This window comes from Salmo salar, chromosome 17 (assembly GCF_965601325.2).
Source record: "Salmo salar chromosome 17, fSalSal1, whole genome shotgun sequence".
Lineage (NCBI taxonomy): Eukaryota > Metazoa > Chordata > Actinopteri > Salmoniformes > Salmonidae > Salmo > Salmo salar.
In genome coordinates, this window is record NC_138307.1 from 22399003 (window position 1) to 22418907 (window position 19905).

The 19905-nt window shown below is 43.9% G+C and overlaps 3 protein-coding genes across 5 annotated transcripts in view; 2 read left to right on the top strand and 1 right to left on the bottom strand.

The window, feature by feature from the left end:
* Window positions 1–3727: 3727 nt before the first annotated feature.
* On the bottom strand, window positions 3728–10180 carry LOC106575787 (coiled-coil domain-containing protein 80). 2 transcript variants are annotated; one of them, XM_045699310.2, is made up of 9 exons: window positions 9949–10180; window positions 9754–9840; window positions 7451–9476; window positions 6971–7127; window positions 6749–6885; window positions 6331–6482; window positions 5972–6075; window positions 4571–4654; window positions 3728–4397 (listed from the first exon to the last, which is right to left on the bottom strand). In XM_045699310.2, the coding sequence occupies exons 2-9, from the start codon at window positions 9759–9761 to the stop codon at window positions 4093–4095; spliced, it is 2973 nt and encodes a 990-aa protein (XP_045555266.2). In that variant the 5' UTR covers window positions 9762–9840; window positions 9949–10180; the 3' UTR covers window positions 3728–4092. The 2 variants fall into 2 exon arrangements, with proteins under 2 accessions (XP_045555266.2, XP_082819737.1); XM_082963611.1 differs by having other exon boundaries at window positions 9754–10180.
* Window positions 10181–12544: 2364 nt separating this feature from the next.
* LOC106574809 (fas apoptotic inhibitory molecule 1) lies at window positions 12545–14324 on the top strand. Its single transcript, XM_014150899.3, has 4 exons — window positions 12545–12850; window positions 12959–13187; window positions 13649–13698; window positions 13873–14324. Exons 1-4 carry the CDS (start codon window positions 12734–12736, stop codon window positions 14020–14022), a joined length of 546 nt encoding a protein of 181 aa, XP_014006374.1. The 5' UTR covers window positions 12545–12733; the 3' UTR covers window positions 14023–14324.
* A 718-nt stretch (window positions 14325–15042) lies between these two features.
* agap1 (ArfGAP with GTPase domain, ankyrin repeat and PH domain 1) overlaps window positions 15043–19905 on the top strand; it is a 318347-nt gene continuing 313484 nt past the window's right edge. For both annotated transcript variants that reach the window (XM_082963618.1, XM_082963619.1), the window contains exon 1: window positions 15043–16151. In XM_082963618.1, coding sequence (XP_082819744.1) covers window positions 15989–16151 — 163 coding nt within the window. In that variant the 5' untranslated portion in view covers window positions 15043–15988. The remainder of the gene's footprint in view (window positions 16152–19905) is intronic.

Genomic DNA, 19905 nt, shown 5'->3' on the forward strand with positions numbered 1-19905 from the left:
ATGAAACAAACTATTAAAATTACAAAAGGTTGCAGCATATGTTGTGTAAATGGTGAACTCATACAGCTGTCAACTCTTGTCATTTTAATCCGTTTCACATTTGCTAGCTACCTTTTAGATCGAAGCCCAAATAGAATGATAAAAGATAAGATGATAGAAGACCATCTCCTACTGTAAATAACCTACACACTGTGTGTGTGTGTGTGTGTGTAGCCAGCCAGCCAGGTAGAAAAATGGCAGAAAAATAAAAGACGGACATCAGAGTATTTTTCAGTACACCAAAACGCATAGTAAGAACCCTAGTAGCCTAATATCTCAAAGACTAGTTGATAAAATGTTCATAAGAAAGAAATGAAATTCTAATGGAAATGTTTCACAATGATGTCATTAGGCAGAGCAGGCAACAGATGGCACACAGACAGCAGAGTTGGGGACAGATATGCAGGGACAGACTGGCAGAGACAGGGAGTCTCAAGTAAGTTTGTTGAGTCTTTGTTTGGCAACATTATGAAAGGTTCTAAATTTTTTTGACTTGTAAAATAGGAACATAATTGGAAAATGCCATGGATACCCCCACTCTCAACTTAAACTGGTGACTGAACTAAGATTTGTTAAACGCAATGGTATTGCTGTTGTGTAGTTTTGGGTACCGGTAGTTAGGAGTACGGCAAACACCTTATTTCTTTGGTTCCTCAATATACATTTACCATATTACAATGTAGGCTATGTGTTACAGCACTACTTTTGGTGTCCCCCTCAGGAATTGCTCTTGAGAAAATTTCAGGTAATTGCCCCCTCCAAAGTTGATATCAGATTTTCGCCCCTGGAAAGACAGTACCGTGCAATATCAAAAAGCCCATAATGCTGCTCGATCAACCTACCTTTACAACCTGAGGAGAATAAAAAACTATTCAAAATAGATTTCTGACACTGTCGCAAAGCTAACTAAAAAGGAATTAATTAACTTCTTTGATGAAAAGATCATGATCATTAAAAAGCAAATTACGGACTCCTGTTTGAATATGCGTATTTCTCCAAAACTCAGTTATACTGAGTCTGCACAGAACTGCCAGGACCTCGGATCAATAGAGACACTCTAGTGTTTTTATCCTGTATATCTCGACACGTCATGGCCTCTAAACCTCCCAGCTGTCTACTGGACCCTATTCCAACTAAACTACTGAAAGAGCTACTTCCTGTGCTTCACCTTCCTATGTTGAACATAATAAATGGCTCCCTATCCTCCTGATGTGTACCAAACTCACTAAAAGTGGCAGTAATAAAGCCTCTCCTGAAAAAGCCAAACCTTGACCTGGAAAATGTAAAGAATTATCGGCTTATATCGAATCTCCCATTCCTCTCAATTATTTTGGAAAAAAGCTGTTTCTCATCAACTCACTTCCTTCCTGAAGACAAATAATGTATACGAAACGCTCCATTCTGGTTTTAGACCCTATCATAGTACTGAGACCACACTTGTAAATGTGGTAAATTACATTTTAATGGCGTCAGACCAAGGCTCTGTGTCTGTCCTCGTGCCCCTAGACTTCAGTGCTGCTTTTGATGCCATTGAGCACCACATTCTTTTGGAGAGATTGGAAACCCAAATTGGTCTACGCGGACGAGTTCATGCCTGGTTTAGATCTTATCTGTTGGAAAAATATCAGTTAGTCTCTGTGGATGGTTTGTCTTCTGACAAATCAATGTTAAGCTTCAGTATTCCTCAAGGTTCAATTTTAGGACCACTATTGTTTTCACTATGCTACCTCTTGGTGATGTCATTTGGAAACACAATGTCAACTGTCACTGCTACGCAGACGACACACAGCTGTACATTTCAATGAAACATGGTGAAGCCCCAAAATTGTACCTCCATATATCAAGTTTATCCATCTTGTCAAAGGGTGATTGGTCGAACAACCCACACCGAAAAGGTCATGAACTTCAAAGTTCTACTTTCCTCATGTCTTGAGTGTTGTTTTTTTTTTAATGTTATTTCTATGTAAAATATTCTGTGACAAGTGTTGTTTTTGTGCTCAATGGTGGATCTTATATATATATATATAACATTTAACATCATTTTACTTATACAAATGACATTATTATACCAAGAGAACAAAGACAAGGCCCACAGTGCGGGTTAAGGCAGATATGGACTAAATGCACTAGTAGTAATGCAGTAGTATGACAGCTGCCATTCAACGGCTCTCCATAGTCCACTCCATTTTAGAATAAGGCTGTAACGTAAAACAATGTGGAAAAAGTCAAGGGGTCTGAATACTTTCAGAACGAGAATAGAATAGAATAGAAGCCTGTGTTTCAGACAGAAGGAAGTAGATGGCGGCAATTATTTTACTTTTAAAATAGACAAAACAGTGATGCTGGATCTAGGTCCAAAGAAACAAAGAGATGTGCTGTTTGATCTGACAATTAATCTCAATGGTTGTACAGTCATCTAAAATAAAACTGTGAAGGACCTCTGCATTACTCTGGACCCTTATCAAAAATATTTAAAAAACATTTTTTTCCATCTTCGTATCTTTGCAAAAATCTGAAACATTTTGTAAAAAAATCATGAAGAAAAGCTAATCCATGCTTTTGTCACTTCAAGATTAGACTACTGAAATGCTCTACTCTCCGGCTACCTGGATAAAGAACGAAATAAATACATCTGCTAGTGCTAAATACGGCTTCTAGAATCTTGACTAGAACCAAAACACTTGATCATATTACTCCAGTGCTGGTCTCTGTTAAGGCTAGGTCTGATTTCAAGGTTTTCCTGCTAACCTACAAAGCATTACATGGACTTGATCCTACCTATCTGTCAGATTTGATCCTGCGGTACAAACCTACATGTACGCTACAGTCACAAGACGCAGGCATCGTTATTGTTCCTAGAATTTCTAAGCAAACAGCTGGAGGCAGGTCCTTCTCCAATAGAGCTCCATTTTTATGGGATGGTCTGCCGATCCATGTGAGAGATGCAGACTCAGTCTCAACCTTTAAGTCATTACTGAAGACTCATCTCTTCAATAGGTCATATGATTGAGTGTAATCTGGCCCAGGGGTGTGAAGGTGAACGGCAAGGCACTGGAGTGACGAAACCCCCTTGCTGTCTCTGCCTGGCCGGCTCCCCTCTCTCCACTGGATTCTATGCCTCTGACCCTATTACTGGGGCTGAGTCACTGGCTTTGCTAGCCCCTAAGAGGGGTGCATCACAACGTGCCAGGCATTTTTTGGTATACTCGACTTGAGTGAGTAGAGTGACTGATGTCATCTTCCTGTCTGGTTTTGCGCCCCTTTGGGCTCGTGTGGTGGGGGAGATCTTCGTGGGCTATATTTGGTGGTCTGTTGATATCTCTCTGGTGGTGTGGGGGCTCTGATTTGGCAAATTGGGTGGGGTTGAAGAACGATCTGGCCTTAATTGCCCATGTACTCTTATAATCTCCACCGGGCACAGCCAGAAGGGGACTGGCCACCCCTCAGAGCCTGACTCCGCACTAGGTTTCTTCCTAGGTTCTGGCCTTTCTAGGGAGTTTTTCCTAGCCACTGGGTTTCTACATCTGCATTGCCTGCTCTTTTGGGTTTTAGGCTGGGTTTCTGTATAAGCACTTTGTGACAACTGATTGATGATGACTCTAAGCATGATGGGATGTTAATTGCTTAATTAACTCAGGAACCACACCTGTGTGGAAGCACCTGCTTTCAAAACACTTTGTATCCCTCATTTACTCAAGTATTTCCTTTATTTTGGCAGTTACCTGTATATCTACATACAAGATAACAAATATATGCACAACATAAAAGGCAATTGCCAAATGTTTTGAATCTGAAATCTCCATTCTCCCTGTGAAACAAATCATACATTCAATAGACAAAAATGTAATGGAAGAAAAAGTATGTTGCATTTTCATAATCTATTATAGAAAAGTAAATTCTTATAAAAACGTCACAGTTATCAAAATGCAAAAGAAAAGCCTTCATGAAATGCCATTCATACAATGGCTTCATATAGTTCCTGGGACAAGGCCACAACCAGGCCTAAATAGAAAATGGAACACATCCTGAGGGGAACATCCTATTCTCAATCCTTTAGTAACCATATCCACGGTGGTAACCATCCGGGTCTCTGTCATGACCGTAGCCCCCATACTCATCCTCGGGACAGCGCATGCCAAGGGACTGCTGGATAGCCATCTCCTGTCTGCGGAGCTGCATGGAGTCAACCAGATCATATATGATGGACATGGACCACATGGGAGACGGGTACCAGGACTTGACGTTGCCATCTTTCCCCATCAGCAGCATAGAGAAGTACTCTGGGCTGATCTGGAAGTAGTTCCTGATGTCATGCACAAGAGAGGGAGAAACGTCCTCACGTTCCACAGTGGCAGTCCCTGTGACACAAGCAGGGTTGAGGGGTTAACTTTAATTGATTTCATACATTAAGAACAACATAATGTTTAGAAGAGGAATGGAAGAAGAAGAAGACTTAAACCTAAATCAAATCTTCAGTTATATAAGCTCAGGATTTTCCCACCAATATGGTAACAGTAGCTCTGTTTCTTACCGTTGATTGGGTATAGCTCAAGGGTCCCGCCCATATCCTCCATGTCCTTTCCAATCAGCTTCAGCACAGACAAGTGGCGCAGGCCTGAGTAGAGCGAGGTGAAAACACGTCATTTCACATTACACCACTGCACCTCTTATGCTGAATATCAAACCCCTTTCAAACCAAGCCCAAGCGCCTTCCCAAAGACATCTAGTACATGTGAAGGTTTGGATATAGGCGTAAGCAGTGGTTTTAATGTAACTAGGCAAGTCAGTTCAGAACAAATTCTTATTTACAATGATGGCCTACCCCCGGCCAAACCCTAACCCAGACGACACTGGGCCAATTGTGTGCCGCCCTATGGGACTCCCAATCATGGCCTGTTTGATGTCATGTATACAACTGAAGCTCAACGGTCTTGTCCCCAAATGTTTCTAATTTGCAGATCTTTCATCCCAGTACTATTAATGTCATCCACAGAAAGACTGTGTTGGCAGCTAAACAATAGCCTGTCCTCCCAAACTAAGAACCCTGTTTTTCATCAGTAGATGACCACATTGTCTACAACAGGCTCAAAACCAAATACCAAACATTCTGGCGAGTCTCAAGAGACCTCTATCGTAACCCAGCTTTAGAATGGTGTCCATTTTCTAACCTAAACAATTCAGGCATGTTATAGCTAAAACGCCAACAATTCCCTTCCGTTTGTTTGCATAGCTAATGCAGTTTGTTACATATTTTGCAACAGTTAAAACTCATTGTGACAGACTCTGCAAGCTACAAATAAGTTGACATTCCATGAGATTATCTTCTGTTAATAGTTATGTTAGTAGTTCATTTCAACTCTGAAAAGATATATCATGATGCTTGTACAGCGTGGCTCGTTGGACCAACAGTGACAGACAGTAACAACCAGGGATGAGGACAGTGTGTTTCAGGAGTGGTATTTGAGAGATAACCCTCCCTGCACTCTCTCTATAAGCTTGAGGGAGCGAGCTGGTGAGGGATTCAGGAAATAGGTCTGCTCTTGAAGTAACAGGCAAAAATGATTTGATCATGTTTTATTGCCACATACACCAGATAGGAGCAGTGAAATGTGTTGTTTTACAGGGTCAGTCATAGTAGTACAGCACCACTGGAGCAAATTAGGGTTAAATGCCTTGCTCAAGGGCACATCGACAGATTTTCACCTTGTTGGCTCAGGTATTCGAACGAGCAACCTTTCAGTTACTGGCCCAACGCTTTAACCGCTACGCTACCTGTCACCCTAGCTGACCAAAGTGTGGCCACACATTCTGAACATCTCCGCAAATGGCTGTGACGCAGCCAAGACAAACACTTAAGGGCCCCAGTGAAATCATCAAGAAACGTCTAATGTACCGAACAGGCCTGAGACAACAGTGTGACATCACTACTCACCCAGATTGCAGGCCTGGCTAGTCAGGGCGTAGAGCTGCTGCTGATAGGCCCATTCCTCGTCGTCAGAGGACGAGATCACAAACAGCCTGCGTCTCCAGCGGAACCTAGAAAAATTCAACACAGAACAAACAATGACATCAAATATATACAAACTAAATTCCACAAGCCTTTGAGAAGAACAAAAAGGTTACAAATGCATTTCTTTATTTATTTGCATATATGTTCGACCAGGAGCACACAGGATGTCAGTGTCCGTTTTAGGCAAGTGTATTTGTCAGTTGTGTTGACTTGAAACTGCAGTCACACAGTCTTATATTGCAATTGCATAGTCCTAGATAATAACAAAAGCCCACTAGTACCGTGAGAGGAAGTTCTCCAGGGATTTGGATTTGTCTTCTTTCTTACACGTCACTCCTTGCTTCTTCTGCTGTTCCATCTCCTTGATGCGAGAAGAGAATGTGTCTACGTAGTCAAACACAGCCGTCATGGCGATGGGCACCTCATATTCTTGCTGTGAATGGGGACAGAAAACCATATCACCAATCTATAGACAGAAAAAGTGTTACGGATGATACTGTATCAATTCACTGCAGTAAAATGGAGTTATTGAAGCACTCAACCGACATGATGGATTTTCACTCAGACATAGGACCGAAAGGTTAAACGCTCTTTCATCAAAATAAGGTCTTCCAGGATGCACAATACTAAGCAGCAGTATACAATAATACATTGTAATTATACCGCAGTAAGCTTTATAGGGAAACAAGGCCAACCAACCTTCACTTTCATATCAAAGTCGGTCAGCACCATATAGTAGTCGTCAAATATCAGTCCCAACTCATTCCTCAAGGCTCTGATGAGGGGCTGGTTTGTGAAGTCCTCTTCTTTCATGCCTTTCAGAGGCTGATCCTTCTCTGTAACCACAAACTTGTATTACACTTGTCATCAGAGTAAAATAGAATTGAAAATTAGCAACACAAAGTTCAAAACTTTACTTACCAGCCTGGTAATGGTCCATCTTCATGGTGCCATTGGTCAGAGAGCCAAAGATGGTGATAAGAGAGATTTTTCTGACGCCCAATTCACACACATGCTCCAGATACTCATCTCTCTGCTGCGTGTACATAGGATTCTCCTCGTCTGGAGTACTGATCACCTGGGAGGGAAAGAAAAGTGAGTGTTGTATCATGTATCTATTGTATTCTGTTCTATTGTATTCTGTTCTATTCTGTTCTATTCTATTCTGTTCTATTCTATTCTGTTCTATTCTGTTCAGTTCTGTTCTAGTCAGTTCTATTCTATTCTGTTCAGTTCTATTCTATTCAGTTCTGTTCTATTCTATTCTGTTCAGTTCTATTCTGTTCAGTTCTATTCTGTTCAGTTCTATTCTATTTAGTTATATTCTGTTCTAGTGTACCAATATGCATGCTTCATATCAGATTTAATCAATACATTTATGTAATACAACAGAATACTCACAAGTAGACGTCGTCTCTTCTCAAAATGACCAAAAAAGGATACTAAGAGGTTTGGCTGTTTTGTGGGGGGCTTCTTGTTGTCTGCTTCTTTCTCCTGGTTAATAACGGCCTTCTTCCCTGGTCTCCTGCCACGATAGAAGCCACCATCACTGTCTTTAGAAGCCTTCAACCTTTTCTTGTCTGCTTTACTCTTTTTGCCTGATTTATCAGCCTTTTTCTTCCTCTCTGCATTGACAGGCCGCTTGACCTTGCTCTTCTTGGGGGAAGCTGTTTCCACCTGTGCATCAGAGTCAACCTTAAGTTCACTGCCCAGCTCTTCCCCACCTTCAGTTGGTTTGTCGTTAGTGAGCTGAGTTGGAGAGGTAACAACTTGTCGGCCATGTTTGGTATCGTCGGTTGTGTCTTCTTCATATTGGTCTCTGTGGGATTCTGTAACGTCATCTATGCCATTTTTGTGGGTCTCTGAGAGGATGTAGGAGGATTCGTCTGTGGTGGGGACCTCTAGGTCCCAGTGTGGTGTTGTCTGGGGGTCCAAGGGCTTCAGAACTGTGGGTTTTGTGGTGGTTGTGGTTCGTCGTGTTGTTGTGGTTGTTGGTTTTGTTGTGGTGGTTGGTTTTGTAGTGGTGGTGGTCGTGGTTGCTTTTGTTGTGGTTGTTGGTTTTGTTGTGGAGGTTACTTTTGTGGTGGTTGTTGGTTTTGTTGTGGAGGTTACTTTTGTGGTGGTTGTTGGTTTTGTTGTGGAGGTTACTTTTGTGGTGGTTGTTGGTTTTGTTGTGGAGGTTACTTTTGTGGTGGTTGTAGTAGTTGTTGGTTGTGTTGTGGTTGTTTTTCTGGTGGTGGTTGTGGTTGAGGTTGGCTTTGCTGTAGTTATGGTCGTGGTTGCTTTTGTTGTTGGTGGTGGTTTTGTTGTGGTGGTTGTGGTTGGCTTTGTTGTAAGTGTGGTTGCCTTTGTGGTCATAGTTGGTTTTGTGGTGGTTGTGGTTGGTCGGGTTGTGGTAACTGTCACAGCCTTTGGTCCTTGAGCTGGTCTCTGCACCCCTTTCCTCACTGGCCCCCTCTCCACTGTAGAGTTCACTCTGACCTCTGACCCCGTGGTCAATACCCCCTGGTCCTGAGACTCAACCACCTGGCCCTCAACACCGGCCGCCTTGCACCTCTGCACGAAGCCCCTCTGCCTGGCCTTCTCCAGCTTGCGCATGTGGGTCTGGTCCATCACCTCGTACATAGCCTCCAGCCTGACCGGGTACGGGTACCTCTCCTCCACCTGGAGGGTCTTCCTCAGGAGAACCATGCCAAACTTCCCCTCCTCCAGCTTCAGGAAGTTCATCAGCCTAGGGATGAGGACCGTATCCAGGGGCTCCTCCGTCACCTGTCCCTTGGCGTTGACCCGCCGCACCTTCCCGCCCCGCTCTCCCTCCTGGTGGAACATCACTATCATCTGCATGTGCCACTCCGCCATCTGGCAGTAGATGTCCGACTTGAGGAGGGTCATCATCAGGCGATAGTAACCGTCTGAGTCATGTGGGGCGGAGATGACCAGGACCCGGTTCTTCCCAGCGAAGGTGGCCAGGACGTTGAGAGAGCCTGCGCTGCCGGGGACGGTTCGGCCTGGTGTGGACTGAGGCTGAACCGCCACCCCTGTCACTGGTTTACTGTTGTCTTGAGATGTGCCACTGCCAACCTGGTTTATGGGTTTCTTTGGTTGTTGGGGTATTCTTCTGCTTGGCATCATCCTTCTGCTTGGTGGTCCTTTTCTTCTTCTAAGAGGCTCAGCTTTCTCATCTCTCTGCATTCTGTCACGATGGCTCATTATAGGGGATACATTTATACCACCAGCGGAAGGAGCAATACTGTCAGAGTTCAACACATTTTGTGTTCTGTTAAAAACCCCGCCCTGGAGGGATGTTCGTCGTAAGATTGTCCTTTTGAGGGGTCTCCTGTCAGAGGCCCCTGTGTTCCATACCAGCAACAGCCATAACACACAGAGATGCAGTGTCTGTTTCATTTTTGCAGTGTCAAAGAAAAACCTACAGTGGGTATAAGAAGATCCGTGAGAGAGACATTGCCTGTAGTCCTCTGTCTTTCTGACGTTGTGTCCAGTTTTCAGATGAAATAACTGATCAGTGATTATCCATAAAAGTGCTTTGTTTGAGAATAAAAAAAATTGTTCAGCAGTAGGTTATGACGTAACTGTTCAGAAAGACAAATGCACAATCTGGGCTGCTTCAATAAAGTAAACACAAACACTTGTCAACATGTGTGCAATAATCCTGCTGAAAGTTTACATGAAAATGCACCAATTACCATTCCATTCTGGTGACAAAAAAGAACTCCCCGACGATAAGAAATATTATGGCAGTCGTCCAATGCCTCCTTTATCAGTTCCTGCAGCTGAAATGACATACATTTCATTTTCTATGTTAATGTAGACAGTGCGACCTCTGCTTACTAGGCGGATACACGTAACGGTTCCATATATTCTGTCTATACAAAACTTACTCCATCGATTGTAACTTTAGAAGCCATTTTCCTCTTTTCTAACTTCTTCAGAAGGCGACAGATTTCTGGAAGTCTCAATGCGTTGTCGGCAAGGAGGGATCTTCTGCCTTCCCCCTTCCAGCGCATCGAGTTACCCGAGGAAATACTATGTAACCACAGACTCCATAAGCGCTCTCTCCCCTCTGAGGACCAACCCAAGACCAAGAAAGAAACGATTTATGCCGCGTTCACGTGCACTTCGGAACGAGAAAACTCGGAAATGTCCGACTTGCTAATTGTTTATAGCTATACACGTGCCGCGTTCAACCAATCAGCAAGTCGAACATTTCCGAGTTTCCTAGTACCGACTAGCATTTGAACGCAGCTTAAGTAGCGTCTCTCACGGCAAGGTTCGACACCGCCCACATGTACACAGAATACAGCACTATAGTTATTCCAACCATATCTGCTCATGAAATAACTTGGCTGCATTTATTTATGTATTACCAATGCAGTCTATATGGATGTCGTTTTAGATTAACATAATCAGATATGGTAGGCCCAACTATTTTATATTTTATTAGAATAATGTCAATAGAAATACATGATGGGAGTGGAATTGTATTCATATAGATTTTTACAAGCACACTTCATTATTGTTGTAATTAATAGCCAGTAAACTTAAGTTTTGGGAAGTTAGGAAGTTTTATTGAGGGAAACTAGACAAGGTAGTGTTATGCCATCTACTGGCAGGCTTTGCCACAAAGTATGCAATTCTTAGTTTTATTTTATATGTTTTTGTTGTTTTCATTTTACCCCCTTTTTCTTCACAATTTCGTGATATCCAATTGCGATCTTGCCTCACCGCTGCAACTCCCCCAACCGGCTCAGGAGAGGCGAAGGTCGAGTCATGCGCGCTCTTCTGTGATCGTCTGAATATCTTGGTCAATATACCAAATAATGACCGCACTATCAATAATAACCGTAACAGTCAATAACACTGCAATCATATATAAACTCACTATTTGGCACGCTCCAAATTCAACCAGTGTTATAGCTATTTATTGAAGATTTATAAACTACATTTAAGCTTCTAAACTGCTTACGTCAAGGCTCTTTGTATTACTAATGTTAATAATAGTCCAAGGGATGTTTATATCGGTTTTCAAAGACCCAAAGATGCTTGAAAAAAGACGACAGAAAGATCCTTAATAAAGACGCTTTCTTTATACTGTATGTTTGATCACAAATGTGTGATTCATTTGTTGATTAGTTTGCTAATTGTGTGTGTGATTTATTTAACCTAGGCCTGTCTTACGAAGGTATAGGCATCACCTAGGCCTGTCTAACGAAGGTATAGGCATCACCTAGGCCTGTCTAAAGAAGGTATATGCATCACCTAGGCCTGTCTAAAGAAGATATAGGCATCACCTAGGCCTGTCTAAAGAAGGTATAGGCATCACCTAGGCCTGTCTAACGAAGGTATAGGCATCACCTAGGCCTGTCTAAAGAAGGTATATGCATCACCTAGGCCTGTCTAAAGAAGATATAGGCATCACCTAGGCCTGTCTAAAGAAGGTATAGGCATCACCTAGGCCTGTCTAAAGAAGATATAGGCATCACCTAGGCCTGTCTAAAGAAGGTATAGGCATCACCTAGGCCTGTCTAACGAAGGTATAGGCATCACCTAGGCCTGTCTAAAGAAGGTATAGGCATCACCTAGGCCTGTCTAAAGAAGGTATAGGCATCACCTAGGCCTGTCTAACGAAGGTATAGGCATCACCTAGGCCTGTCTAAAGAAGATATAGGCATCACCTAGGCCTGTCTAACGAAGGTATAGGCATCACCTAGGCCTGTCTAACGAAGGTATAGGCATCACCTAGGCCTGTCTAACGAAGGTATAGGCATCACCTAGGCCTGTCTAACGAAGGTATAGGCATCACCTAGGCCTGTCTAAAGAAGGTATAGGCATCACCTAGGCCTGTCTAACGAAGGTATAGGCATCACCTAGGCCTGTCTAACGAAGGTATAGGCATCACCTAGGCCTGTCTAACGAAGGTATAGGCATCACCTAGGCCTGTCTAAAGAAGGTATAGGCATCACCTAGGCCTGTCTAACGAAGGTATAGGCATCACCTAGGCCTGTCTAAAGAAGGTATAGGCATCACCTAGGCCTGTCTAAAGAAGGTATAGGCATCACCTAGGCCTGTCTAAAGAAGGTATAGGCATCACCTAGGCCTGTCTAACGAAGGTATAGGCATCACCTAGGCCTGTCTAAAGAAGGTATATGCATCACCTAGGCCTGTCTAAAGAAGGTATAGGCATCACCTAGGCCTGTCTAAAGAAGGTATAGGCATCACCTAGGCCTGTCTAAAGAAGGTATAGGCATCACCTAGGCCTGTCTAAAGAAGGTATAGGCATCACCTAGGCCTGTCTAAAGAAGATATAGGCATCACCTAGGCCTGTCTAACGAAGGTATAGGCATCACCTAGGCCTGTCTAAAGAAGATATAGTCATTCACTGTAGAAGTCTCACATACAAATTACCTCTGGCAGTAATTGGATTGAAAGAGGTCTTGCAGCAATAAGCCTCTTACAGTATTGCAGTTTGCACTTGTTGCTGAGCAGGCAGAGCAGAGCAGATCCAGGACAGTTTGATGGACACACGGACTAACATTGCTTAATAACTGCCAATAGGATGAGATTTGAACTACAACCTTGGTTTGAAATGAGGATAGCGTCGATGGGACATATATAATCATTTCCAGTTAGGCCTACAGGCTTTATACCCCTGGAAGGTCAGTCAAGATGATGGCCGGAGATGTTGTTGGTATCTGGGAGGTGGCGTTAAGCGATGGGGTTTACAGGATTGAGTTTGAACACGGCACGACGACAGGGAAGAGGGTTGTTTGGATCAATGGACAGGTACATAGGCCCTGAAACGTATTCCTTTTTAAAATCTCTAATGTGTTATTGTTTAGTCAGAGCTATGTACAGAAGGCCTATGGCTGTCTGATTTGCTTTCTTCCTCAGGAGGTGCTCAGAAGAGATTGGATGTTCAAACTGGTTGGAAAGGAGACCTTCACAGTGGGAGGCATGGAAACAAAAGCAACAGTAAACATTGAGGCTATCAGTGGCTTTACCTACGAGTACACCTTGGAGATTGATGGCAAGAGTCTCCAGAAGTTCATAGATAACAGATCCAAAGTCACTAAGACGTGGGTGCTGCAAGTGGATGGTGTTGACTGCAGGATTGTCCTTGGTAAGGCTCAAAAAACCAAAAGGATATTCTTTCCTATGAGCATTTAGCAATATTTCAGTGTCAATACCAACTACACTGTCTATTCTAAAAAGTCTATAATAACATAGTCAGATGTGTGTAAGGCAACATGCAGATCAGCGCTGTTCTGAGGAGTATAATCTATTTAGGGGAACACTTCTGGGCGGGCTATTTTAAGCCATGCGAGCAACCTGATTGGAAGGGACACTATCCTTTGTAGCCTATAGCAGAAAGATCCATGTGACATGAATAAACAAAGCAGGGAACTCTGTGCTGTGTGATGTTTTGATGCTCTTATGGATGTGTAATGCACACCGGTAAATCATTAACAATCATTCCAATGCACTGCATGGCGCTTCTGTCCTATAGGCCTATGGTGAAAAATATGATGCAAGCAATGCTAATAATATACTAAATTGCTACTGTATGGTTTATTTCAACAGAAAAGGACACGATGGATGTATGGTTCAATGGGCAGAAAATGGAGACAGAGGTACTTTTTCAACATCATATGGAATTGAATGTGAAGTTATTTTACCCATGTATGTTACATACATACATAGGCCAAGGTTCTGGTTTAACATGATTCACTAATGTTTTGGTTCATACTTTAGTCATTCCAGTCCTTTATTGATATTTATGCACCTTCTCTTATTGTCGGCTTTAGGGAGAGTTTGTGGATGACGGAACAGAGACACACTTCACGGTGGCAGACCATGAATGCTGCATCAAGGCTTTGAGCAGTGGGAAGAAGAGAGCTGGCATCGTCCATTACTTAATGGTGGATGGGGAAGCAGTGCCTGGCTGGACAGATTGAAGAGGACCGCTGAACTTTTCAAGTCAGGAATATGAAATGTTGGATATATCCTATGTAAATATAAATGACGAGGCAGCCTCAGGGATGAGTGAGTGGCATTGACCTAAGATATCAATCGACTCAAGGTCTCTGTACTGTTTCTATGTTTTCATAGATGGGATCAATATTTCTATGGTGGAACTAAGGAGTATTATCTTTCTGATAACGAGGTTGTGTATAAATAAGTCAATTAATCAAAATAAATATTTAACATTTCAAATCAATCAATAAAATATAGCAATACATTTTTTAGTTTTGAGTGTAATCATGTATGATCTTTGCTTGTTTATGCAGATGCTACGCTATATTGCACTAATTTGCAAGCCAAATGTATCTCTTCTCAAATATTAATACCATAGAGCTCCATATATATGGCTAAATTAATGTTATATATTGGCATATACTGTACATGTGAGTGAACATTCTTCAAATGCCCTGAGAAACAGATGCGCAGCCTCCGCGCAATAAGTACATTCAAGAACGCGACGCCTCTAAACCAGCCAATGCGTTATATGGTTGCCGCCATAGAGATAGATTGAAAGCGCGTGTGCCCAAATGAACTATCGTGCCCAAATGCCTATTTTAGCATGGGGATCGCCATTGAGGACTTTCACCATTTTAAAGTAGTCAACTGGGTGGGACTTCCTATGTGTTAAGGAAGGATCATACAATTCTATCCAGGTCACCAGGAGGGATCAGCCAATGAATTATACTCCTGAGAAAACATTCCATAAATGCAGGTGGCAATAAATTGCTAACCCTGGCTTTATACCTGTTAAAACAACACACTCCAGGTGGCAGTATGCACCCGTTCAGTTTGTTTGCCAACTCATAGAAGTAGTAGAATAAAAAAATTGACTACTTCAAAATGGAGATGGACGCAATGGCTCTGCCTGTGCTCTCACAGATTCCATTACAGGACAGATACAATGATGCGATGTCTATCTAAGTCTATGGGTTGCAGCAGACGTTTTCCAGTAGGAAACGTTCAGGGAATGACGTCCAATGATACAGACGGGATGGATTTCTACCCAAGAGGAAGGGGAAAGCACCTATGTTTGCCGACAAACTAGAGCAATCTGTTAAATATATATTGCTCTCATAGCAATAAGTAGCCAGATTTTTATTGTGTCTTGGAATTTTTGGCAACTGCATGCGCCCAGTGTTTGGACCAAATCCGGACTGTGGGGGGAGTTTTGCGCCTGCTTTTGCACGCTAAACAATACAACGAACGAGGACTTGGCTGCGCAGAACACACATCCAGCCACGATTAGTAACTATTTAGCTAGTTATGTAGATTGCTTTTGGCAGGTTTGCATGGGTACATAACTACATTGGTTTATTTGCATGTTTGTGAAGAAAAGCTCAAACAGATTGGTCGGTCTAAGGAGAGAATGATAGGGGTTTGAGAAATTCTGAGTTTTGTCCCCGGCTTGGACGTTAGCTACTGCTAGCTACCGAGTTAGCAAATGCCAAAGGGCCTATTTAGCAAGCGTTTTCAAACCTTTCCAGCGTTTGAGAGTTATGACAAGTACTGTACTACAGTCATACCTGTTTGCTAGTATTCATACACACGCTAATATTCGTGAATAGGGTTTTTACTAACACACTCCGTGAGGGACGGAACAAGGATATGGGGAAGCGTTGCTCAGCCGACTGTTCTACTGTCACTCCTCCAGGATTTCGAATCAGGAGAGCCCGGGTCGGTTGTTTGGACTCACGGATAGCCAGCTAGCTACATGGACTCACTGACAAGTAACTGCTGTTTCATTTCAAGCCACATTTGCAGTTTGAATCAAGTAGCTAACTATCTACAAATTATTTGGCGTGCCTCACCCACAATATTGTGCTGAGGACCACACCACTTGACCAGACCAGTCAACTCGTTACCAGTCGTGAAAGGGCAAGAACAAAAACGACGCGCAAAATGAACTATCAGCAGCACCTTGCAAACTCGGCTGCCATTCGGTCTGAGATCCAGAGGTTCGAATCCGTCCATCCAAACATCTATTCCATATATGAACTGCTGGAGCGCGTGGAAGAGCCCATCCTGCAGAATCAGATTCGCGAACATGTCATCGCCATTGAAGGTAAGGCAGTAGGGGTGCATGTAGCCGTCGGTACATCACCATAACATGTTTTCTTCTGCACTCTCTAATCCTCTCAAATCTGTTTACTGCTGTGGTGTCGACGTGTTGTATCATTTTAATATGGTTACATCAAGGCAGAGCTGCTATACTGTATGAATGAATGAATGTATAGGCCTTGGTTCCCTGATTGTCAATCAACAATCGATTTCTCTATTGAGCTGTTTCAACAAGCACTTAGCCCAGCTGTATGACACTCGCATACAAATCAGTAGCTTATCATTTCAATAAGTTGCATGCAGAACTACTTGATGGGAAGCTCCGATGATCTGCTTTTCCAACTTCTCACACAGCTGGGCAGATGTTGGGCTACCACTATGTACTAGGAGGAGTGACATTCATTATCTCATGACCCCCTTGATAATACATTGTCCTGTTATAATGGCGTCATCATATCGTGACTCATGGCTACTGCTTTGTTACTCTATCGATTGACTGATGAAGTGTCCAACAGTATTGTAGTGAAGGCCTAGTATTGTTGTCGTTGAGAATGGCAACCGGCTTCTCTCATTCCCTGTATAGACTCTGTTCATTTGCATAGAAATGGGTGCTGTGTGGTAGGTAGGGTAGGGAGGTGGGGAGTTGGGGAGGACTTGCCAGACAGCCAGGTGTTGTTGACCCACTTTCCACTGATGTTGGAGCCAGCAGCAAAGAAGAGCAAGCAGAAAGTGTCACACATTGAGTTAACATAGCTGTTAACAACAAAAGGTGATTGCGGTGGGTGTGAGCAGTGTGTGGGTGACTGAGGCAAGGGTTATCCCACCGCCATCACTGACGTGTGTGTGTGTGTGTGTGTGTGTGTGTGTGTGTGTGTGTGTGTGTGTCCTACATGTACCCTCTGGACACAGTGAGGGGAGGGTGGCTACCTGCTGGGACTTGCTCACCAGTACCTGGACCTGTCCTGTCAGAGGTACAAAGGAACTGTCTGGAGTGGGCCTCTCCTGAATGGAGAAACGGAGTGTGGTCTGGGCAGGGATAGATTTCTTTGGTGCTCGAGTGCTGTTGGCACTGGATCAACATTGGCTAGGTTAATGGTTCTGATTGGAGTGTGTGGACTGAGCTGATGTTCTTCTCTCCAGGCTTGGTGGTCAGTAGTAGGAGCTGAGGACTGGTTTGAACAAGATCAGTCACTGTTGGTCTGGGGCTCCGTCAGTACTCCAGAAATATCGCGTTTAACTAACTTGTTGGGAATGGGCTCGTAAGTAAGCATTTTCACTGTAAAGTCTACACCTGTTGTATTCGGCCCATTTGACCTATACACTTTGATATGATTTAGGGCTATATCATATATTCTGAGATGGGACACCGTTTGCTTTTCTCCTGGATGTTTTATTAAGTCTAGTTGTTACCATGTATGCTTGTTTTGTTTACCAAATGTTGTCGGTCATGTGTGCACTGTAGCACGTGTTCTGATTATATTGTATATTTGAATTATCTTAGAGAAGGCTAGCTCTGTCACAGTAGCCTGGAACATTCTGACAGAGATTCTACTTCTCTAAACATGTCAGATCACCAAATGCTCTTCTGATGGAGAAACCAGCGTCATGTTTGGAAACATGTGGTTGGATTGTAGATCAGGTTGGTTGGGATTAGAGCCTGTCGTTTTCAGGCACCTTGAATGACATCTCACCGAACACTCGTCTGACAGATGGCAAATCCACTCTGAAAACTGCTACGTCACACTTCCTTTATCTTTCAAACCCGGCCAGGACAACTGTCACTCCCGACAGAATGACTGATATCTAGGGAGAGAGAGAGTGACGGAGGGAGGGAGTGAGGTGGAGAGAAACAAAAAGGGATTGAGGGAGAGAGAAGAGAGACAGAAACAGCGAGTGAGGGAGAGATGGGGCTGTGAGGGAGAGATGGGGCAGTGAGGGAGAAGAAAAGAGGATGAGATTGCACACCGAACAGAAGAGCAGTTATGTAATTCCTGTGATGGCTGACTGATGTCCTGACTGTAATAATAAGTGGGGGATGCCTTGTGAAGTGTTTTTAGTCCCATTATGCAACTGTGTGTGTGTGTGTGTGTGTGTGTGTGTGTGTGTGTGTGTGTGTGTGTGTGTGTGTGTGTGTGTGCGCGCGCAGGTTTTACAGAGTTGTACTGCTGAAGGATGCTGATGTCACAGGCACCCTATTTTCTCCATATTAGTGCACTACGTTTGATCAGAGACACTGGTCAAACGTAGTGCACAATATAGTGAATAGAGTGTCGGTGGCGGCAGGCAGGTAGCCTAGCGGTTAAGAGCGTTGGGCCAGTAACTGAAAGGTCGCTGGTTCAAATCCCGGAGCAGACGAGGTGAAAAGTCTGTCAATGTGCCCTTGAACAAGGCACTTAACCCTAATCACTCCTGATAGGAGCGTCTGCTAAATGACTAACATGTAAATGTAAAATGTGTCATTTCAGACTCGGCATGCTCTGATCTCTGTATTCTGCAGCATTTGTTCCTGCTAAATCACATCCATCCATCCCCAGACAGCAGTACAGCACTACATCACACTGCCTCACATTTGACTGCTGAGGTGAGGAGGGAGCTCACACAATGTTCTGTTGGCTGGTTCAGTAATGTTCTCAGTTAGTCAGCATCATGGTCTTTGTCATACAGAAACATTATGCCTACTCTTTAGAATGATCACTCAATGAAGCATCATGACGCCATCATCTGTAAGGAAAGGACTTTGCAGTTTGCACTCCATACATTTCAGACCGTGTTTCCTACCTCAGCCTCTACATTGAGGTGGTGAGAGAGGATTGTTACCACGAAGCAAAGGTCCTGTTTGTGACATGGGTGATGCTAACATGCTTCTGCTGATATTGCTGATATTCCTTCAGAGACATTTGTGCTCCTCACCAGGCAGACAGGTAACATGATCTCTGGCCTCCTCACCAGGCAGACAGGTAACATGATCTCTGGCCTCCTCACCAGGCAGACAGGTAACATGATCTCTGGCCTCCTCACCAGGCAGACAGGTAACATGATCTCTGGCCTCCTCACCAGGCAGACAGGTAACATGATCTCTGGCCTCCTCACCAGGCAGACAGGTAACATGATCTCTGGCCTCCTCACCAGGCAGACAGGTAACATGATCTCTGGCCTCCTCACCAGGCAGACAGGTAACATGATCTCTGGCCTCCTCACCAGGCAGACAGGTAACATGATCTCTGGCCTCCTCACCAGGCAGACAGGTAACATGATCTCTGGCCTCCTCACCAGGCAGACAGGTAACATGATCTCTGGCCTCCTCACCAGGCAGACAGGTAACATGATCTCTGGCCTCCTCACCAGGCAGACAGGTAACATGATCTCTGGCCTCCTCACCAGGCAGACAGGTAACATGATCTCTGGCCTCCTCACCAGGCAGACAGGTAACATGATCTCTGGCCTCCTCACCAGGCAGACAGGTAACATGATCTCTGGCCTCCTCACCAGGCAGACGGGTAACATGATCTCTGGCCTCCTCACCAGGCAGACGGGTAACATGATCTCTGGCCTCCTCACCAGGCAGACGGGTAACATGATCTCTGGCCTCCTCACCAGGCAGACGGGTAACATGATCTCTGGCCTCCTCACCAGGCAGACGGGTAACATGATCTCTGGCCTCCCCACCAGGCAGACGGGTAACATGATCTCTGGCCTCCTCACCAGGCAGACAGGTAACATGATCTCTGGCCTCCTCACCAGGCAGACAGGTAACATGA